The sequence below is a fragment of the Lagenorhynchus albirostris genome, chromosome 15, assembly GCF_949774975.1.
Source record: "Lagenorhynchus albirostris chromosome 15, mLagAlb1.1, whole genome shotgun sequence".
Lineage (NCBI taxonomy): Eukaryota > Metazoa > Chordata > Mammalia > Artiodactyla > Delphinidae > Lagenorhynchus > Lagenorhynchus albirostris.
The window spans coordinates 49,753,714-49,775,904 of NC_083109.1; the positions used below are offsets into that span (position 1 = coordinate 49,753,714).

General features: G+C 60.2%; 2 protein-coding genes and 1 long non-coding RNA gene across 6 annotated transcripts; all 3 read left to right on the forward strand.

Annotated features, from left to right (window-relative positions):
- Positions 1–788: 788 nt before the first annotated feature.
- NHLRC4 (NHL repeat containing 4) lies at positions 789–1,190 on the forward strand. The gene has a single exon (XM_060124778.1). The coding sequence runs from the start codon at positions 819–821 to the stop codon at positions 1,188–1,190; it is 372 nt and encodes a 123-aa protein (XP_059980761.1). The 5' UTR covers positions 789–818.
- A 1,643-nt stretch (positions 1,191–2,833) lies between these two features.
- PIGQ (phosphatidylinositol glycan anchor biosynthesis class Q) lies at positions 2,834–21,843 on the forward strand. 4 transcript variants are annotated; one of them, XR_009535280.1, is made up of 12 exons: positions 2,834–2,976; positions 6,366–7,064; positions 8,877–9,008; positions 9,150–9,270; positions 10,784–10,910; positions 11,219–11,372; positions 11,506–11,617; positions 12,211–12,291; positions 12,841–12,955; positions 13,389–13,500; positions 14,472–14,533; positions 15,364–15,433. XR_009535280.1 is itself a non-coding variant. In XM_060123061.1 (11 exons), the coding sequence occupies exons 1-11, from the start codon at positions 2,840–2,842 to the stop codon at positions 21,610–21,612; spliced, it is 1,797 nt and encodes a 598-aa protein (XP_059979044.1). In that variant the 5' UTR covers positions 2,834–2,839; the 3' UTR covers positions 21,613–21,843. The 4 variants fall into 4 exon arrangements, 3 of the variants coding, with proteins under 3 accessions (XP_059979044.1, XP_059979042.1, XP_059979043.1); XM_060123061.1 differs by lacking the exons at positions 13,389–13,500; positions 15,364–15,433 and adding an exon at positions 21,556–21,843; XM_060123059.1 differs by lacking the exon at positions 13,389–13,500 and having other exon boundaries at positions 15,364–15,651.
- Positions 15,654–16,742, forward strand: LOC132505152 (uncharacterized). The gene is made up of 2 exons (XR_009535281.1): positions 15,654–15,792; positions 16,062–16,742. It is a non-coding gene; the product is annotated as an uncharacterized LOC132505152 (long non-coding RNA).
- Positions 21,844–22,191: the final 348 nt, after the last annotated feature.

Sequence of the window (22,191 nt, forward strand, 5' to 3'; positions counted from 1 at the left end):
CTCATTCCGGCCTCAGAACAAAACCCACAGCAGCCCTCCTGGGTCATGTGTCTCCCAGAATTGTGTTCAGGGACCGCATCTGGGAAAATAGGGCCCAGAAGCACGGCTGGAAGTCGGGACCTGGTGGAACAGAGTCAAATTTGTAAAACAGGAGGAACCAGCACCGCCGGGAAGTGTGCAGGGGGTCCACTGTCACACTGCTTGGCACATGGTGGGGTGTCGTTTCTTTTGCAGCCCCAAACTTGGCCCAGTTGGAGGACTGGCTCAGAGAGGCTGAGGCTGTGATGTCCGCCTACTGGCCAGCTCTCTGGCCTCCTACCCTGACCTCCTGGGCCTCCCCCACCAGCGGGTCAGCCACGTCCCAGGGACCACGCCTCACACTGGACCTGCCTGGAGACCCCACTCACTCCTGGTGGCCCCGGCTGCTTGGGTGGATCCCAGTGCCCGCAGGGGCTGGGGCCTGCACTGCTCCCCAGACGGCTGGGACTGCACCCTGCATCCACGTACTGGACCTCTAGGGACGCTCCATCTGCCACCTGCCCTGCCTTGTGCCAGGGGCCAGGGCCTTCGTGACGGAAGACGTGGCTGTGACAGCTGCTGGGCTCGTGGTGATCAGTGACCTGGTCCACAGGGCTGTCCGTGTGCTGCAGCACACCGTCCGAGCCCCTCAAGGCTGCTGGGTGACAGTGGGCACGTTCTTGGCCCCCAGGGGGCTAGCTGTGGACACCCTTGACCACCTCTTGGCGACAGACTACGTGCCCGGGGCTGTGCACAGCTTCACACTGGGCCCTGCCTTGGAGCCACTGGCCCCCGCCTCCATGCTGGGCCTGGAGGGCCCCTGCTGGGTGGGTCTGGGGCCCGATGGGGGCCTGGCTGTGAGCAAGGAGTTTGGGGACGTGTGGCTGTTTGGCAGTGCCCGCCAGCCCCTGTGCTCCCTGGGGGACCTGACTGGGCACCACTTTGGCAGCCCAGCAGGCGTGTGCACCGACGCAGCGGGCAGTGTCATTGTGGCGGACGAGCAGCGGCACCAGGTGACCCTGTTCCCCTGGGCCAGGGCGCCCATCTGCATGGTGTCCGAGGGGCTGAGGTGGCCCCTGGGTGTGGCCTGTGCGCCCCAGGGCCAGCTCATGGTGGCGGATGCAGAGGACGGCTACATCAAAGTGTACCAGTCCTACTTGGAATTCGCCTGATCCGGTGGGCTTGAACGGGAGCAGCCCCTCACTGTGCATGGGTCCAGCCCCCGGAGTTTGGACCACGACAGGAGGAATGTTCAGGGTTTGCAGGGTCCTCCAGGGCTGCTGGCCATGCCTTCCTGACCTTGTACATTTGCTGACACTCCTGAGCACTGCTGTCGGGCCCGGGCCTGGCCTCCTGTCTTCCTCCTGGAGAGGATTCAGACTTGGTCCACAGCCTGGATCAGCTGCCTCCCAGCCTCCAAGGCCCAAGAGGCCTGCGCTTTGGGGCTGGCAGCTGAAGCCTGGAGATCTTCAGCGTGTTGGGCCAGCTACCAGCACTTACCCAGGCAGGATCTCCCACCAGGTGCCGCAGCCCCAGCCTCCTAATCAGACAGAGGCAGGCAGGGAGGGTGTGGCTGGGTGGGCAGGGCCGGGCTGAGCTGGGCTGGGCAGCCTGGGCAGGGGCGCGGCCCTGCACTGTCCACCATTTTCAGAGGTGCCCCAGGTGCCAAGCCTCCTGAAGCTTCTCTGGGCCCAGCTGAGGTAAGGGGGGAGCAGAGGAGGGGCCCCCCCCAGAGGTGCCCTGGGGTGACACATGGCTGGGTTGGAAGCCTCCATGCTCCTGGTCCACTTCTCCCATGTGACACTGTCTGAGCCTTCATTTTCTCCACTGCAAATGAGGATCAAACAGCTCCAAGCTCATGGGTGGGGTTGCTGGGAGAGTTCCGGGCAGTGGTCAAGTGCAGAAGAGCCTTCCTGTGAGGACAGACTCCTGCTGCTTAAAAATAGCAGGAAAATGAGGCCGGAAGGGGTAGGGGGTGTGTGGGATTACTCTGAGTCAGGAGCCCAGCCAGGCTCCTAGTTCCAGTGGGTGGTCTTCAGGGGAAAGGGCCAGTGCCTAGTCCTGCCCCTGGGGGCTGGTGAGGGGATGGTCTCAGGGGTCTGTGGTTTAGGCCATTGCCTGACAAGGTCCCCTCCATATGTCCCAGCCCCTGCAAAGGTGGGGCAGTATTAAGTGGGTCAGTGTAAGGAAGTGTGTGGGGCAGGTGCTCTGTAAACTTTAGTAGTTGCTGCTGGTGCTAGGGGTATTGTCCCCTGGAACAGGAGGGGCCAGGGACGCCTCCTGACCATCAGATCAGATGGCTTCAGACCCTGGGCTGGCCCTCCAACCTTCGTAGCTCACTTGGCCTCTACAGGGACTAGGGTGCAAAGGGGCCAGTCTGGGGCTGGGGTGGCAGCTTTTTCTGGGACCCTACCCAGGGCCTGGGGATCCTTTCACCCTGGGATGGTGGAGACAAGATGAAGTCTGGGACCCTCAAATGTCAGGTCTACTGGATCCCTCAGATGAAGAAACCAGGCATGGGGGAGGTTTGGTGGCTGTGGGAAGGTGGGGAACTGGAAGGCAGGGGTGTTGGGGACACTGTGGGTAGACTGGAGGGGGAACAAAGATGCTGCGAGGGGGACAAGGACATGGGGGACAAGGACGTTGTGCACAGGGCATGGGGAGGACAAGGACGCAGTAGAGACAAGGGCGCTGCGCGCACGGGCCACCGGCTCTGGCGACCGGAACGTTGCGTGCACGGAACGCTCGGGCGAGGGCCGGAGGGCAGCCCGGGTGCCTTTGGGGCCGGACCGTCGCGCGGCAACGCCGGGAGCGGACGGAAATGGGGCTCGTGTCCCGCGGCGCCGCCGAGGCGGGGCTGGGGCCGGCGAGTGCTGTTGACCGCCCGGGCCCGCCCGACGCGGTCCCCAACCCCACCCCGACCCCGCCAGCTGAGGGCGCGGACCCGGGGAGCAGCCGGTGAGCAATCGGGGGGCGGGCCGGCGTCCTTGCGGCGCGACCTTGGGGAGCCGACCCCGCCGGGCTGTGGGCCCCGACTCTTGCCGCGGCGGCCGCGGAAGCAGGGCCGGGAGCCCAAGGGTCTCCGGAGCCTCCTCCCGGAGGCGGCGCAGGCCTTTTGCCTCTCGGAGCCTCTATTTCCTCATCTGTAAAATGGGGACGCCGCCGGCCGCCGGCCAGGGTGGGCCTGAGACTTGGGAGGGCAGTGAGGACCCGCCAGCCCCTGCAGGAGCCCGCCCTCCCAGCCCCACGGGCCGCGTGGATGCCCTGGCGGGGAGTCTGGACCCCCGCCCTGTGGGGTGAAGGGCGGCCGGCCGGTTCCCTCTGGCCCACCCCAACCCGGGTCCCTCTGTGGACCCTTTGGAAGGGCATTCATGGTCAATGGAACTGGCTGTCAGAGCTTTACAGTTGTTCCTGACTGCAGTACAGGTCAAAAACCAGAGCCTGTGGGGAAGAGCATTCTTTACTGAATGCCTGTTGTTTTTTAAACACAAACACATGGAGTAACAATGAATTCTTGTGAGCTACTGAGGAGCAGTGACCAGGAGGCTCCGCAGAGGATGGTTTTAGCCATTTAGATGTCCCTGGCCAGTCATAACTGGGCTTTTGCTCTGAATCAGGTCTTGTGGAGGATGACAGGATGTCCACTTCACAAGGTAGATGGTTGAGTTCAGGTTATGCGGGGAGGGTCGTTCTAGTGACTGCATGCCCTGACTGATCTGGAATGGGCTGGGTCACAGGGAAGCAGGTGTCATTCATAACAGAGGCAGCTTTCCCAGGCCTGTGCCCTTGTTTTTATCACAGTCTTTAAAGATGCACACGGCTGCGTGTTACTGCCCCGCTTTCTCCCATCTGCACCTCTGCTATCGATTGCCTCCTCTTTCATCTTTTCCTGGCTGTCTGATCTGAGCAGACTTCTTTGTGTTGGTCACTCCCAGAGGCTGAGGTAGTGGTGGGGATGGGAACTTACCCCGTGATTTAAGAGTTCTCTCTCACTACCCCATAGATGGGAACACCAACCTCTGCCCTCCGCTCTTCCCCAGACATGAGGAGCTTTTTTTTTTCAAGGTAAACTTTGTAGATGAAGCATAAAACACACAAAGAAAGTGCACAGATCGTATGTGTACAGCTCAGTGAATTTTCTGAAAGTGAACCCACCGTGTAACCAGCTTCGCCCAGAGCATCTGCTCAGTGTTAGGCCAGTTGTGTTTATTTTCTGACAGTAGCTCTGGGCAGTTTTCCTTAGCTCCTGTGAAAGAAGTCCCTGAGCAGGGTGTGATTGTGCCATTTGGCTGAGCTGGTGGGTCCCGACAGGCTGGTGCTGAGAGGCTTGGACCATGATGGCTGGTCCCCTATGGTGGTCACCAAGCGAGATGTACTGGGATCCTCACAGGCAGAATTGCTCTGTGTCTCTCACGATGCCCGTGCAGAAGTGTCAGGAAGACAAGGTGGTCCTTGATGCCCTTGCTGATGGCCACAGGAACTTAGCCCCGGGGCTGCCTTTGGGCTCCAGGCTTTCCCCTGCTGACACCCATGTTGCCTGCCCTCTCTGGTCTCTGGGGGGGAGGGGTATTTGGGAGTCCAGCTGCTGCTGGACTCAGAGGGATGCTTTTCAGTCAAAACCCACAGGTGGGAGAAGCCTCGCCCCTCCAGCCCCACTCTGGACTGCAGGGGAGGAAAGCGGCTTCACCAAGTTGCCTTTTTTTTTTTTTAATTTATTTATTTTTTGGCTACGTTGGGTCTTCGTTGCTGTGGGTGGACTTTCTCTAGTTGCAGCGAGTGGGGGCTACTCTTCATTGTGGTGTGTGGGCTTCTCACTGCGGTGGCGTCTCTTGTTGCAGAGCATGGGCTCTAGGCGCGCAGGCTTCAGTAGTTGTGACACACGGGCCTAGTTGCTCCGCGGCATGTGGGATCTTCCCAGACCAGGGCTCGAACCCGTGTCCCCTGCATTGGCAGACGGATTCTTAACCACTGTGCCACCATGGAAGTCCTACCAGTTGCCTCTTAAGCCCTGGGCATTTGAGGCTCCTCCCACAGCCCCCCTGATCCTCAGGAAAGGGCTCCCTCAATGTCGCACCTCCCCAACATGTGTGTCCCTCTCTCTCCCCCTCTCTCCAAGGGCCTGTTGAGCACTGGGGCCTGGAGGACCAGGCTCAGTCTGAGGCCTGTGTCCCTCCCTCAGGTGTATCTCCAACTTGGGGGTCTTAGCTCAGGGCAGCTTCTCTGCCCTTTGTGCTGACACAGTGGGGTCGTTAGTGTCTAGGAAAGGGCGAGCTCCAAGGTGAACCCTCACCAAGGTGAACCTCCTGCCCGTCAGGCCCTGTCTAGGAGGGCTCAGGTGGGAAATGAGTTGCTTACTGAGAATCCACATCCGCAGTGAGCTGACTCCTGTGCAAGGCAGGGCTCACAGTCCCACAGGATTCAGGAATTGCAGCTGCTTGGGGATGTTATTGCTGCTCAGAGGTCCTGGGAAGGCTGGTGTCCCCTCAGCCATTCTCCAGGGCTGGAGAACTTCTCCCACCCCCATTTCTAGAACACTGCCTGGTTGCGGGAATAGGTAGTCCTGAAGGAGGTGCTCAGCTGTGACAAGAGGATGGGGCTCCCAGGGAAGGATGGGCACAGCCGCAGGCTGGAGGGTTGGGATAGAAGCAGAAGCCCCATGGAGGTGAACCTGTTCCCTAAGCACCAAGGCTCCCCCAGGGGGCTCACTGGGAAGGGAGGTGGGCTTTGGCACCAGGCATGTCCCCAGGCATCTTCTGGCGCACCTGTACCAATGCCCACAGCTGCCAGCGGTGTGGACGCATCTGATTTCCCTCAGCTCAGCGGCAATTTGTTTAAATGTTCATCTTTATTCTTGCTAGCTTAGTAAGTAAATCACGGTTTGTTAGATTTTTAATTTAAATTACTTTAATTGTTAATGAGATTGTAGATTTTTCCATGTGCTACACATCAGAAACTAATCACTTCCCTAAAAACAAAAATTAAACCCTTGTGCTCACCCCGGCACAGCCTGTGAGTGGTGCTGAGCAGGTCACGTGACCTCACCTGTATCAGCCTGCCTGTGTCTGGAGTGGGGAAGCGTTGCCCTGCCTCAGGGTAGGAATGGGAGTGGCCTGGGCCTGTACTCACAGCAGCCAGGGGCAGAGATGGACAGCTGGGCCCCCCTGCCAGCCTCGTGACCAGACCCAAAGCTGGTTGCCCCCACCTATGGGCCCAGTGGCCACGTGGATGTGTCTGTCAGGGCCACCTGTTGGCCAGGACCTGCAGCCCTGGCACTGCCAGCCACCCCGGGTCCTCGGGGCACAGTGGCACCGGCAGCAGCTCTGAGCTGAGCCCCTTCTCTCTTCCAGAGGCCCCGGCATGGTGCTCAAGGCCTTCTTCCCCACGTGCTGTGCCTCGGCGGACAGCGGCCTCCTGGTTGGACGGTGGGTCCCGGAGCAGAGCAGTGCCGTGGTCCTGGCTGTGGTGCACTTCCCCTTCATCCCCGTCCAGGTCAAGGAGCTCCTGGCCCAGGTGCAGCAGGCCAGTCAGGTGGGCGTGACTGTGCTGGGCACCTGGTGCCACCGCCGGCACGAGCTGGAGGAGAGCCTGGGCCACTTCCTGGAGGGCCTGGGCGCCATCTTCTCCCACAAGCCCTGGTTCCAGCTATGCCGGGAGAGAGGCAGCAAGTCCTGGAGCTGCAAGGCCACCCACTGGCGGGGGCCCGCCTCCCCTGCCGCCTCCGGCGAGGACCAGGTCATGCTTATTTTCTATGACCAGCGCAAGGTGCTGCTGTCCCAACTGCACCCGCCCACGGCCCTGCCCGACCGCCAGGCTGGGGACACCACAGCCAGCGCGGGGGGCCTGGCTGCTGTCTTTGACACAGTGGCACGTAGCGAGGCACTCTTCCAAAGTGACCGGTTCGATGAGGGCCCCGTGCGGCTGAGCCACTGGCAGTCGGAGGGCATGGAGGCTAGCATCCTCGTGGAGCTGGCCAAGTGGGCAGCAGGGCCTGTCTGCCTGTTTCTGGCCTGCCTGCTGTCTCTCATCTCAGCTGCCAGCTCCTGTCGGTAGGTGCCCCTTGGCCAGGCAAGGGAGAGTTGGGCCCCTGAGGCCTAGGCCCACCCCTTGGTGTGCAGGGATCATGGAGGCCCAGATGGCCCGTCTGAAGCTTACCGCTGCCCCCTGCACCCCTGCTCTCATCCCACGCTCCCTCCGCACTGTAGCTCAGAGGATACCCTAGTGGTGGTTTCTGTTCTGGTGTCCCTCGCTCCTGTGGCAAAGCTAGGCTTCCTGGAAGCCCCTGTGGTTGCGTGGGACACACTGAGTAGGGATACATGGTGACCCTCAGACAGCTCAGGTCCCTGAAAGGAGAATTAGATGATGAACAGACCGGGTTGTTGCCGCGCAGCGGCCACTGTTTGCCTTGCTGGCAAGTTGCTTGTCCTGCAGACCCACAGGCCCACCTGCTTCCCTGGCCCCGACCTCGCAGGAGAGGCAGCCCTGGGAGGCTGTGGGACAGCATCCACTTGCTGTCTGTGGGGCTGGGGGCGTGGTCCCCAGCCTGGGCCGCTCTCTAGAATTACCGGAACACTCCTGGCTGCGGGCCTGGTCAAGGGATTTGTAAAAGCCCCTGGGGGCCCTGAGGATGCTGGGGCAGCACGTGGGTGTTCTGGCGAGTTAGCCACAGGACCCTCTCTCTATGAGAAGCCACCTCCCTGGTGGTACCACCTGGTATGGGACAACTGTGCTGCATCCTGAGGTCCAGGGTTTCGACTGTCAGGTTTGGGGACTGGCCTCACCGGCTCACCAGGGGCTCTGGGAGTGCTCGGGCCTGTCCCTGCAGAGAGACCCCAGCAGCTACGTGTGCACACCACCTTGGGCTGTGGGGGCTGCTGGGTATCCTGTCCTGAGCGGTGGGTTTCAGAGCTTCACAGCCCCTTGGAATGAATCGTGTGAAAGTGTGTCTGGGCCTGGGTGCAACTTTGGGAAGAGAAATTCCTTTTGTCAGCTCTCAAAGAAAGCAAGAAAGGTTATGAACCGCTTGAGTGCCCCGAATCCCGATCTGCCCCTTAGGTAGGCAGGTGCTGGCTGTTGGCGGAGGTCAGGAGCTCTGTGACGTCCATGTGGGGCATGGCTGTTGCTGCCCAGGGCAGGTGCAGGTGCTGCCCAGGGCTGGTCTGAACCTCGGGGAGACCCTGCATGGGGGTCTCTGCAGCCCATGCGAGGCTGCCTTCCACTGGACTGGAATGGGGGGTGCAGTGCAGACCACACTTCACTCTTGGAATTGGGTCAGAGTGGCTTGGCTGAGGACAGAAGCTTCAAACCTTCAAGGTCAAGACCTCCTTCCTCCCGAGGGCCTGAGCGTGATCATCTGGCAGCTCTGCACTTTGCACGAGCCCTTTAGGTCCCTCCTGCCGGCAGTGGGGCTCTGGGTGGGAGCTAGGCTCTGAGTTGCCATTGGACGCTTTGTCCACCTTTGCTTGAGAACATCTCCCCTCAATGCCTTCATGTCTGTGAAGTGTCTGGTTCTTTCTTTGCTGCGTGAGAGATAATTCTCGTTGAGCAGTCAGGTCAGCTGAAACCCTTGACACGGACACGCGTCCGGCAGGCACTCAGCTTCAGTGCCTGGAGTCAGCACCTTGCGTTCCCAGTTGATGTTTGTGAGTGACCGCAACCCCCGCTGGGCTGCCCACCTGGGTCCTCCCCCCGTGTCCCCGCCCCGCTGAGTTCAGGAGTGTGGCTACTGGTATTTGGGGAGACCAGGGCCCTTCCTCTCTGCACGTTGAGGGATATTGGCCACGGCTGAGACGGCCCTCCCTCCCTGGTGGGCAGAAGAACCCCAGAGACCCGGAGGTCCATCCTTCTCCCCTCCTCCGCAGGGTGTTCAAGCTGTGGCCACTGTCCTTCATCTGGAGCAAACTCTCCACGTGCGAGCAGCTCAGGCACCGGCTGGAGCAGCTCACACTCATCTTCAGCACCCGGAAGGCTAAGAACCCCGCCCAGCTGATGAGGTGCGGGTCCTGCCCTGGTCTCCTCCACAGTGGCCAGACGCGCCACGGGCCCAGCCCCTTCCCCACAGCAGGCCTGCCCAAGCTGACCCTTTCTGGCCACGCCACCCTCACCACTCGCTCCTGTTGGACCCCTCCTTCCAGGAAGGCCAACATGCTTGTCTCTGTGCTCTTGGATGTGGCCCTTGGCCTCACGCTGCTGTCCTGGCTCCACAGGAAGGACCTCATCGGGCAGCTGGCTGATGCCCTCATCCCTGTGGCTGACGTGAGTTGGTTGAGGTGTACTTGAACACCTGTTTCCCAGGGTTGGGGGGCAGGACCCTTCCTGGGGGCAGCAGAGCCCCCTCAGCCAGCCAGAGCAGCTCACCCCTGACCCCAGACAAGTCCCCTAGGAGCTGCTGTGTCTTACAGAATAGGTGGGGCTGTGTAGACCTGGGCCCTCCAGCTCCTGGCCTCTTCCTGCAGGTGGCCTGTCTGGAGCCCCCTTGTGTTGGAGACTTTTAGGGGGAGCCACCTCCCTGCCAGGCTCAGTGTCATGGCATCCCCATTGCCTCCCCACCGTGCATGACCATTTCTGCTCTCCTGGTTCTTCGGGGTGGCTCACTTTTGGCCTGGGCGCTCTGCACAGTCAGCATCACAGAGACCTTGTGTGCGTGCCGGTGTCTGTGTGGTCGAGCTCAGCCTCCCACCCTGATGCCTGCACCAGTTCTGCATCTCCCATGCTGAGAGCCAGAGGCACCAGCTCATCGGCTGTGCTCCTGAACTTGCCCTGCACAGTCTGTGCGCCGTTCCCAGGGCCTGGGCACCGCCCCAGCCTCCTCTCCCTTCCACAGTCATCCTCCCACTGTCTGTCCGTGCTGGCTCTGAGCCTTCATCTTCTTTGCCTCCTTCAGAGGCCCTGTCACTTCTATTGGGAGATTGTCTTCTTGCCTAGGGCAGCCCCTCTGGTCCCTCAGTGCCCCACCCCCCCTCCCCCTCTGCCCAGGCCTCTGTGGGGCTCCTGGCCCTGGGTGTGGTAGAGCCGCTGCGGCCTGGCTGCGAGGTCCTTGTGGACTCAGCTGCTGCCTGCTGTCATCAGCGTCCAGGCACAAGTGTGCACTGGGCCTGCTTGTGGCCAGGCCAGGACCCTGCAGGCAGGAGCCCCTACAGGCCAAGAGTCCCATAACTTCTCAGGGAAGCCTGGCCCAGGAGGCAGGAGGGTGCTCTGCCTTTTGGCCAGCTTCATCCTAGGCCTCCCTTTTGCAAAATTGCTCAGAAATATAAATATTTAATTTAAAAATGAAAGCCTCTTCCTGACACCAAGCTCTTATCCTTTAAATATTAAATAAGGTCTATTTATAAAGAATATTCTGTTCCCCTTCTCACTGCTCCTGACACGGCAGAGGCCTTCACCCAGGGTTGGGAAAGGCCTGCATTGGTACGTGGGAGGGAGGTGGCAGACTCTGGGGCAGGGATGTCGGTCCTGTGGCCTCAGTGTTGGGGATGAGGCCAGGAGTCCTGCAGGCCTGCCTCCCAGGGCTGGCACAGCTTTCCTCCTGGGGCGGCCAGGACAGTAGTTGGCCTCCCTGCTTGCTTGTGAGGGTCCCTGTGCTATCTCTGGTCCTCCCTTGACATTGTTCTTCCCTCTGCGGGACCCTCCAGCACCCACCTCCTCCCTGCCCGCCTTCTACGGGGGCCCCTGATGGGCTTGACCCCTTCACTCTCACTCAGGGTCACCCAGATGGGTAACTGGGGTGGGGCCAGTTGATGGACGGTGTGGCCCTCATGTGTCCTCGCAGCACGTGGCCGAGGAGCTCCAGCATCTGCTACAGTGGCTGATGGGCGCACCCGCTGGGCTCAAGATGAACCGGGCGCTGGACCAGGTGCTGGGCCGCTTCTTCCTGTACCACATCCACCTGTGGATCAGTGAGTGCCAGCGGTCAGGCGGGCCGCCTCGGGGTTTCACCCAGCCCCACTGACCCGCACTTTGGCTCCTGAAGCCCGTGCCCCCGGGGACATAGACCCTGGCTGAGGGGGGGCAGTGGGGCCCAGCCAGGCCCTGTCCCCTTGGTCTCTGCTTCCTGTTGACCCAGCATCCCATGTGTGGAGCCTTGCTATGCTGTGCTGGCCACTCACAGTTTCCAGAAGCTTGGGGCAGCCATCCTCATGGTGGGCTTGGGGGGGACCAGGACCTCCCTGGGCTCCCCCCTCAAGGCTGACCCCCATCCCACCAGGCTACATCCACCTCATGTCCCCCTTCATTGAGCGCATCCTGTGGCATGTGGGCCTCTCAGCCTGCCTGGGCCTGACGGTCGCCCTGTCCATCCTCTCAGACATCATAGCCCTCCTCACCTTCCACATCTACTGCTTCTATGTCTATGGCGCCAGGTGGGTGTGCACCCCCCCACTCCTGCGGGCTGACCCAGTGCAGCCCCCCGAGCCCTGGGCACCACAGACAGGCTTCCGGGGCCGGGTGGGCATGGGGTCACCAGCCCAGCTCTGATGGTACCACGTCCTGCAGGCTATACTGCCTGAAGATCCATGGCCTGTCCTCACTCTGGCGCCTGTTCCGAGGGAAGAAGTGGAATGTTCTGCGCCAGCGCGTGGACTCCTGCTCCTATGACCTGGACCAGGTACCGGCTCCAGCTCCAGTCCAGCTGCCCCTTCCGATGGGCCGGTGCAACTGCTCAGGCACCACAAGGGGCAGCCTCACTCCTGTTTTGCAGGGCTCCGGGGTGTATGGGGAGCTGCAAGGGGTAGGGTGTATGCAGGACCTCAGACAGGGCGAACCTTGCCCAGGCGGGGATGGACCCTGCTCTCAGGAGGCTGCGGGGCTGCAGGTGCTTAAGGTGACCTTGCACAGGGCTTGGCTCTGGCTAGTCCCATTAGCTTGCTCAGACCTGACATAGGGACCCTGAGTGCTGCCTTCCAGGGCACGTTTTTTGCTGCCTAATTTTCACCACCCTCCTGTCTTTAGTGTACGGGCTGTATACCCTGTCAGCTGGTCTCCCCAACCCCTGTCACCCCATGTGTCACCGGGTCTGGAGGCAGGTGTCCCTCCCAGTACTGGAGAGAGCTGTCCTGAGTGGGCTTCCCCAAGTGGTCTCAGGAAGCTGGCAGGCATTCCATCTCTGCTCAATTACAGGACGGATTTAGTGGGATGGGTATCGGGTGTGCCCAGTGGTGGCAGGGCTGTCGCTGATGCTGGCATCCTTTCTCCCTGTAGCTGTTCATCGGGACCTTGCTGTTCACCATCCTGGTCTTCCTTCTGCCCACCACGGCCCTGTACTACTTGGTGTTCACCCTGGTGAGCCAAGTGCTGTGTACCATGGGGGTGCTGGGCGTGTCACCTGGCCAGTGGACCTAGCCCACAGTGCTTGGAGTGGTGACTGCTAGCAGCTGTGGGCAGGTCGTCCATCCCTGCCAGCCACATGGGGTGTGGCTGTTCTGGACTCTGGGCAGTGTGTGCTGGCCCTGGAACAGGCAGGGGTCCCACCCGCGGGGGACACCACCCACTACTGCTCTGGGACACGCATCTGGGTTCACAGAGGGCAGGGGTCTCCTGTGTTATGGGGGAGGCAAGCACAGACAGCAGGAGGGGAGTGGCCCCCGGGTGGCTGGGCTGAGGGCCCAGTGGCATGTTTCCCTGGGTTGGAGCACCACCTCCTTTGACCTGGCAGCAGGGCAGACCGCTCCAGCCTGTGGCTTCCCTGCCTCCTTGTGCTCAGGCCTCAGGTTCAGGGCGGGGGTCCCTGCCCTCCTCTTGGGACCCGTCAGGCTGTTCTGCTCAGGGGCATGCAGTGTGGCTGTGGCCACAGTCCCAGGTCAGAGACCCTGAGCACTGTCTGTGATGCAGCTCCGGCTCCTGGTGGTCGCTGTACAGGGCCTGATCCATCTGCTTGTGGACCTTATCAACTCCCTGCCACTGTACTCACTCGGCCTCCGGCTCTGCCGGCCCTACAGGCTCGCAGGTAGGTCTGCATGCTGGCTAGGCGGCGCACCTGCGGGCCCTGGATGCAGCCGTGTGTGGGGCGGGCAGGGAGGACAAGAACCTGGTCCCGGGGCCTGAGCTGGAGGGAGAGGCTCCCTGCCCTCAGGTTCAGAGGCCACATAGGCAGCCCTCAGCCTCCCCTGTGACGAGTGTGGACGTTTGCTCTGAGGTCTGTCTGCAGTAGTCCTGTAGGTGGTGCCTGAAAGTGGCTCAGAAAAGACGTGTCTCGTGTGGTTGTGTGGAGCTGTGTATGCCTGCTGGTGCCTCTCCTCCTGGAGGGGACCGGCCAGGGTGGAGGACGCCGGGCTGGCCAGAGCTGTGTGACAGGCGTGCCTCCCGCCCCGCCCCCAGCAGGCCACCACCTGCGGGGACAACACGCACCAGCTCAGCTGCTCCTGTCATCCCCTCTGCAGGTGATGCCCCTGTTTGCATGCTGACACCAGCCACGGGTTGGCCAGATGCCCCTGACAGGAGGCTGTCCCCACTGCAGGCCTAGGGAGGCCCGACCCAACTGGTCACTGAGTTGTGGGTTGGCTCATCCGGTTCAGGGGCTTTGAACATAACAGGAAACTTGAGGAGTTGCTGGCACGGCCCCAGAGCTGACCAGCATGCCCAGGAGCCCCTGGACTAGTTTGCAAATGGCAGCTCGGCCGCACGCCAGAGTTCACGGCTGCTGCTCCCAGCCAGTTCCGAGTCAGAAGACATGAATGTGCATGTTCCCTGGGCTTTGGGCCTTGAGTCTGCCCGCTGGATGGCCTCAAACCCTCTTTCCAAGCCACGTTCTCCACAGACCCCCAGGTGGCCCAGGCCAGGGGCCCATGTGTAGTGCTGCCCATGCTCCCTGGTCCCCCAGCCCCCACCCACACTTCAGCACGCCTGGAAGCAGGCAGGTGGAGAGCCTGGACCCGGCACCTTCCTCTCCCAGCCCTCAGCTCACAGCTAGAGCAGAGTCCTTTTAACTTGACATAAAAGGCCACAGATGCCGCCTCTTCTCTCCACCGAGTTTGCCTTGGGGCCTCTTCATCAATTGATAATTAGCTCCTGTTTCTCCTTTCAAGACCTTCCGCCTTGGGAATCCCCAGGCTTGAGAGCCCACACTGCAGGCCAGAGTGTGGTGGGTCCCTGAGTCAGCCGTGCACACAGCAGTTGGAAGGCACTGAGATGCCGCAGGGTGCCCACCACCCAGCAAGTGCCTCGTCCACTCTGGGAAAACCCCTGTCCTACTCAGAAAGCAGCACAACCTGCCCGCTTTTCCCCGCCTGCTAGACCCGCAGCTTTGGTCTCTCAGTGCAGTTCTGCAGGAGGCCCTGATGAGGGCCAGGCTGCAGCTCAAGGAGGCAGATGGGAAGGACGGGCTGGAGAGGTGAGCTGCTGCCCGGGCAGCCTGTAGCCCTCAGAATGCCGCTTGGAGCAGGAGCGCCGGTGGGGGCGGCCTGCAGGGCCCTGGGAGCCCTGGAAGGCCACCCTCCCTCACGGGGACCTTGCTCTCCTTACAGCCGGGGTGAAGTTCCGAGTCTTGGAGCACGAGACTGGCAGGCCCCTCCGCCTCCTGATGCAGGTAAGGCCTCCACACAGCCCTCATGCTGTTGCCCGCCATGAGGCCACCCATGTTCTGAGGCATGTTCTGTGCCGCCCTGGGTGTGGGCCTCACAGGCCTGGGTGAGGTGCAGGCAGGAGGGCCCAGCAAAGCTGAGGGGTGGGGCCCGGGGGAGACTCGCCCACCCCCAAGGCCTCTGGGCACCATGAACCTCTGTGCCTGGAACCTCCCCCAGCAGGGCCCATATATGGGGTCCCGTATGCTGTGCCAGACACCCTCAGCCACCCAGGGCACCTGCCTGCTGGGCCTGCATCCCTGTCTCCTGCCCTGGGCCCCCGGGCTCTCCTTCCGGGCAGAATAGCAGAGACTTGGCAAAGGCCTCAGGACACACCTGAGGCCTACTCTGTTGAGCTCCTTTATCTTAAGCAGTCTGGGGCCTGTCTAGCGGGAGGGAGCAGGCCAGGTGCCGGTGTTGCTGGATGCAGGTGTCCGGTTGGCCTGAGGGGAGAAGTCAGATGCTGAGGCAGCTGGGCCCTGTGTGGTTTTCTCGGGAGTGTCCTGAGTCCCACTTGAGGAGGCTCCAGGGAGCTGAGTGAGTCCTGGAATGGAGGGGTCGGTGCCCCGCAGCCGGGCCAGAGCGGAGCCCGCCTGACCGTGGCCCAAGCCTGCCTCCCAAGCCGCTCACCCTGACCCCCGTGTACCCCAGGTGAGAGCGCATCTGGCACAGAGCTGGCCCTGCCCCATGGTTGTCCAGCCCAGGGACCCCCCACGCAGGCCTGCCGGTCCTAGAGAGCTGGACTCCCAGGGAGTTGGGGGCTGTGTCCCGCTGACCGCTGCCCTTGTGCTTCCAGATAAACCCCCTGCCCTACAGTCGCGTGGTGCACACCTACCGCCTCCCCACCTGTGGTTGCCACCCCAAGCACTCCTGGGGTTCCCTGTGCCGCAAGCTGTTCTTCGGGGAGCTCATCTACCCCTGGAGGCAGAGAGGGAACAAGCAGGACTGAGGGGCCCTGGCCACCAGCCGGCCCAGCACCACCTCCTGCCAGGGTGTCAGGGTAGCACATGGTCCTGCTCTTTGCCTTCCTGCCCCTGGTTGCCTGGGGCCTCTGCAGGCCCTGCTGGGGCCCTGCCTGCCACATCTCCTCCTGTCTCTGAGGTCGTGGGAGTAGTGAGCAGGAGGATGCGGGAACGGCCAGCCAGGCCAGCGGCCCACGCTCCAGCACCAGCACATTTGCCTCGGGAACCCCCTGCTGACCTGTTGTGATGGCACGGTTAACCTGGTGCTCACCGGCCCCCCAGGCCTATCCAGAACCCCCGTCCTGCCCCCCACCCCAGTCTATACCCAGACCCTAGGAGGGGGTGCAGAGCCCTGCCTCTGCCCACCATGCCCGTTCCCAGTGGGGTGGGCTGGCAGGTCTTTCTGGCTGCTCATTGGCGCCCCATCCTATCATGAGGTGGAGGGGATCCTTCCCAGGGTGCACTCAAGTGTCCTTGAGACTCTGGCCCCCATGCATCTCCTTCTCTGGGGGATGCCCTCCTGGGTCCCCAGTGCCTTCCAGCTGTCTCAGTGGAGCCACCGCCAGCCAGTCTGGGGGATCCAAGCCACTGCTGAACCCCAGCGCAGTCCAGCAGCTCCAGGAACCTGGGCAGCAGCGCCCCTCACGCCCTGATTCGCATAGGGCTTACTTGTTGATGCTCCTGGAGAGACTGCTCTGCAGGAGGAGCTGCCCTCAGGGCTTTGGGTGTCCCTGTGTGAAGCCAGGCCACATGGGGTGCCTGGAGCTGTCAGCAAAGACCCACGCACCCGGCTGCCCCGTTCCTGCCCTGTACCCCTGCAAATCTTCCATCTCGCTCACCGGCTTCTCCTGGGCAGATGCTCCTGCAGCCCCCAGGGAGGGGTCCTAGCACTCAGGCTGCATCTCCCTGCTGGCCACAGGCAGAATCTGAGTGTGGGTGTGAGCCCCAGAATCCCCAGGGGGAGGAAGCCTCAAGATGCGGTTGGCGTCACATACGGTGTGTCATCGTGGAGTTGGAGATGTTCATGCTGTAGGCAGCGGGGCAGCGCTCTCTGTCCATCCCAGGCACTTGGGACTGTCCACTTCTGCCACCCACGCTCCTTGGCTGTGGGCCACAGTGGGAGGGGGCCTGGAGGAGTCCCCACCAGCCCAGGGTCGGGCAGGAGGGGTACTGGCTCTGTCTTTTCTGCTGGGACAATAAAGCCTCCCACATATTTGGAGTGTGCGCTCTGCCTTCCCATCACCACATGGGCAGTGGGTCTGGGGAGGCGCCCCTTCTCCTGGGGTGGCGGGACAGCTGGCCCCCACTTTTTGTCTTGAGATGATTACCATGCCTGTTTCCTGTTTGTTGCCAAGCTGCGGGGCACTGGGCTCCCTGTCCCCTAGAGCAGGCCTCTTTGCAGGTCTGGTGTGTGTGTACGTAGGCTCTGGCCTCTTGAAGATGTCCTCGTGTGGATGGATGGACCCAGGGCCACTTGCTTTCCAGTTTTGGCCTTGCCGTGGCATGAGGAGCTCCCAGGGCAGGGCTGGGGGCAGGGGTGCAGACCTCTCTGGGAGCAGGGGTGAGCTCTGATATATATATTTGTCACCACCTGAAACCTGTGGACTCCACACAGGAAGGGGCTCTCCCTGATGGACTCTGCCTGACCTGCAGCCTCCAGGGGCCCTCAGGTGGCTTCCTCTGTGCCTGCTGTACTGGCTACGGAGGCAAGGGGGTTGGAGCCCAAAGAGGTCACTCAGCAACTGCCAGGCCTGCATCACCACTGTGGGTCAGCAGAGGGCCCCACATGGCTCCTGGTGGGCAGGACCACACCCCAGAGCCTGCTGAGAAGAGCCTCCATCACCTGCATTTCTGGGGCCACCTTCCCAGTCACTAGATGCCAAGACACAGAGATGGCCCATGGGGCCTGCCTCACCTCCCGCTGAGTTCTCTCCCCTGCTCCGCCCAGCCTGCTGGGCGGCGGTGGCTGTGTTCCAGGCCTTTTCTGGCAGCTGTCACTCTCATGCCAGGTGTGGGGCTGCCTGCCCATCTCCCAAGGGCCAGCCCAGGCCTGGCACCAGAGCTGGCCGAGGGAACAGTGGTCACTCCAGCCACTAGCAGCCACCAAGACGTGCCACCTGCATGTCCTAGGCTGCTGCTATCCTGTGTGTCGTCCCTGGACCTGTACAGCCCTTGCCTAGGGACAGCCTTCATCTGTGGCCCCTCATCCTCAACCCAGGGCTCTGACCACCCCTGCCACGCTGACCTGGCAGAGCCTTGTCCTACAACTTCTCCGAGGCTGATCCTCAGGCTGCCCTGAAAAGTGGATGATTCCCTTTTCAGCTGGGGCCACCACCTCCCAGACAGGTCCTCACGGCCACCCACAGAGAAGGGCCCTGTGCTCTTCCAGTGTGGAGACAAGCTCAGAGAGGGGAGGTGAGCTGCTGAAGCAAGCGGTCTGAGCCACATAGTTCACTCCCGCCAGCTCCCTCCTGTCCTTGAAAACTTACTTTGATGTGATTTCAACTCAAAGAAACAGCTAGCACATCACAACCTTCAGCAAATTCCCTGGGGCTAATGTTCTGCCACAGCTGCTTTTTTGTGCTCGTGCTCTAACTTTTCTAAACCATCTGATCATCAGTTGCCCCTAATTGTGCTCCTAAGATGCCCAGTGTATATCTTGTAAAGCCAAGGACTGACCTGTGTAACCAGGGCACGGCAAGGAGCATGGGTGGGGCCACCTTGCTTCCCATGCTCCTGGGCGCCAGTCTCAAGAACCCTTTGCCCTCAGCCACCCCACAGCCCGTCTCTGCCTTGCCCATCACTGGGGTCCTCAAAGATCCAGCCAGTCACTTGGTAGCCTGTCCCTATGTGGGGTTCATCTGATGATTCTGAGATTCAGTTCCTGTGCTCTTAGTGTGAACATGTAAATGCCGCTTTGTCCTTCTCAGGCATTGCCTTGGGAGGAACACTGTGTCTGCCCAAACCAGTGACGTCAACCTGACCCACCAGGTTCACTGCAAAGCTACTCTCCCTTTTACATAACAAGTGATTAGTACAGAGATATTTTCGACCACGTGACCATCCCGTCCCTCCTTCCCCTCTGGCCCACTAGCTGGCAGCGTCCACCATTGATTCTTGCTGGGTACACACAGCTTTCCACGCCCTCTGCCTGTAGGACTTGAGTGGGGCCTCTCCTGGCAGCAGGCCTGGACTGGGGGTCAAGTAACTGACACTTGTGTGAGAGCTCCTAGGGCACCAGGGCCAAGGTCTGTTTGCCCCAGTGGGTGGTCCCCAGGCCCTTCTGAGTGGACAGCTTTGGGTATCCTGGAGTGGGGGGAAGGAGGCACCCCAGACCACTTGTTTGTTCCCTCCTGGACAGAGGCTGAGTCTGGAGGCCTGGCCCCCATCCTCACTCGGAGCCAGTGGGTGTGGGAACTGCAGGGGAGACTGTCAGGGCTCTTCACCAGACACCTCTGGGGCCTCCAGAGGGACTCAGAGTTACCCTCGACCACCCAACACCTGGGCGCCTCGCAGGGCTGACCCAGGACCTGCGATCGGAGGGCTGTTCTGGGCTGCTTTGTCCTTGGCCTGAGGTTCCTCCAAGGTCCCCTGGGCCAGGCCTGGCACTTAGTGGGTCCCAGAGCGTCCTTGCAGAAGGGCATGCAGCTACTTTGGAGGCCGGCTCCTCCACCCACAGGGCCTCCTGGACAGCAGGGAATGGCACCCCTCCAGCCATCCCTCCCTTGACTGGGCCCCACTGCCCCAGACCCTGTGGGTTCCTGCGGTGCCTTTCTGCTCTGAGGTTGGGAAGTCGGAGGTCAGAGGGAACCGGAGCAGCACAGGAAACCAGTAAATCAGGAGGACAGGAAGCACCTGACAGGTTACTGAGTCTTGCTCCCAGGATCAGACTCCGTGGACAGGTTCTAGGGATGGTCACGCCTGCTGCACAAGCTGTGCTGGGAAGGACCCAGCTGGCCTCACTTCGTCCCTGGTGATGGAGAACCAGGCAGCAGGGCCTACAGCTGCTGGAGCCCCTTCGGGGGAAGTCCTGATGTACAAAGGGTGCTTTTGGTTTAAATTCTCTGCAAAGTGGAATGATAATAGTTTCTCACCCCCCATCCCTTCTGGGCAGCCTCAGAAACCGAGGACATGTCAGCCCCACATGGCTTCCAGCCCCAGAGAGGGGCCTCAGTGACTTCAAAGCAGGGAGTAGGCAAAGCCAGGCTGAGGCGGGCTCCAGCTTGGGTGTAGTGACCTCTGCCAGAGAGGCCGCCTTGGCCGTGGTTGGGGGGTGGCAGGTGGTGGGGACTCAGCTCCCCGCCCCCACCAGCTGAAGGCTAACAAGACTCTGCCCACTGGCTGTCGTTTCTGTAAACACTGTGCTGTGGGTGCATGTACCCTTTCTCTTTTTTTTTTTTTTAATAAATATATTTATTTATTTTTGGCTGTGTTGGGTCTTCATTTCTGTGCGAGGGCTTTCTCCAGTTGCGGCAAGCGGGGGCCACTCTTCATTGCCCAGGCTCAGTAGTTGTGGCTCACGGGCCTAGTTGCTCCGCGGCATGTGGGATCTTCCCAGACCAGGACTCGAACCCGTGTCCCCTGCATTGGCAGGCAGATTCTCAACCACTGCGCCACCAGGGAAGCCCCATGTGCCCTTTCTGTACACACTGGGGGCCATGTCTGCTGTAAGCCATCATCCAGGGTTTGGCCACTCTGTGGATTACGAATGAGCAGGTGGCCTTGCCCATCCCTGGCCAGCCTCTGCTCTTGAATGTCCCAGAGGGCCAGGAGGATACCAGGAGAGCCTCTCCCTGAAGGCAGGTGAGAAAGGCCCAGGTGCTTGCTGCCCACCCAACAGAGGGACCAGCTCCTCAGGAAGCCTCCCCGGGCACCCCACCAAAGTGAAACAGCAGAGTCCACATGGCTCACTGCCCAATGAGGGTTATCTGCAGCTTGTAGGGGGTGGTCACTCGGTGTTGTGCCCTGCCCATGCAGGGGTCTGCTCTCTATGAAGACCACCTGCTGCTGCAGACACAGCCCAGGCTCAGTGATCCCTTGGGGGGAGTTCTTGCTGCCCTGTTTCTCGCCTGCTGGACAGATGTGCCAGCCCAGCTGTCCTTGGTGCAGCCCTCGGGGCCTGGTCACTATGATGATGTGCTTGTTCTCTCTGCACAAATCTGCTTTTTAGGGAGCCCCAACCCACACGTGGCCTCTCCCTAGCATGCACCCTCAGTGCCTCGTCCAGCTGAGTCTAGTGGCTCAGCTTGGACAATGTATCCTTTTGATTGATTTATTATTTTTAACAGCTTCATTGAAGCATATTTTACATATTATAAAATTCACCCATTTCAAGTGTGCAATTCAAGGATTTTTAATAATTTTATCAAGTAGTATAACCATCACCAATTTTAGAACATTTTCATCACCCCAAAGGGGAACAGGGTACCACTAAGCAGTTACTCACCATTTTCCCCTCCCCCAGGCGCTGGCAACCACTAATCTACTTTCTGTGGATTTGCCTATTCTGGAAGTTTCACATAAATGAAATGTAGCAGGTATCAGCACTTTATTCCTTTTTATGGATGAAAATCCATTGTGCGGATAGGCCACATTTTGTTTATCCATTGATTTGTTGATGGATGTTTGAGTTGTTTCCACCTTTTGGCTATTGTGAGTAATGCTGCTGTGAATATTCATGCACAAGTTTTTGTTTAAGTGTATATTTTCATTCCTCTAGGAGAGGAATTGCTGCATTGTATGGTACTTTTACGCTGAACTTTTTGACTTACTAGTTGTCAATTACATGTCATATGTGAATATGTTCTCGTGAAAATGTTATCAATGACGAGAACATCACTCTCCACCTCCAACCCCAAAGGAAACGATGCTATCCATTTGGTGAGCATCATTCCAGGTTTTATCCTGTGCATACATTACATTTTGCTATATGTAAATCTAGAATGAAATGAACTAAGTTTTTAAAGCATAATCGTTGAAGTTACACTGAATATACTGTACTATCATTTGCTTACTTGTCTTCTCAGGTCAGTATTGCCTGCATCTTACCTTGTTCATCGAAGGGGCTGCGTGAACCTGGTTGATTTAATGGCACCCTATCGGGGGCTCCAGATGGCTTCACTACTTTCACCATCACCACAGCGCTACAGTGAAATTCTTTCAGCTAATTTCTGAGAATTTCTCCAGGCTCAGTGAGATATGGAATTATTAGGCTGTTCAACCAACCTCCCAGAGAGCTGTTCCCCACATTCTGGCCCACATGCGACATTGCCAATCTAATATGAAAAGGGTATTACTTTGCTTCACTTTCCATCTTGCAGAGTAAAACTGTATCTTCGCACGACTTCATACGCTTTTCATAACCCACCCATTCTGTAAACAACCCCAAAGTCACTTGCTCCTCGAGTGCCCCTGGTCAAGCCTCAGAGCCTCACGCCCTGACCCTCTTCCTGGGCCCTCCTGGGTCCTCCACTTGACCTGACCCCGATTCTTCCCCGGGTAGGAGGCTCAGAGCCGGTGCTGCCGTCGTCTCTGGAGCTGGAGGACCACCAGCCCACTGACCCCGACGTTCCGCAGCGTTGGGCTTTCGGAGCCCCGCTGTCACCTGCAGGTCTTGCCCAAGGGAGGGGCAGACGAGGGGCCAGAGCAGAGCCGCCGAGCTG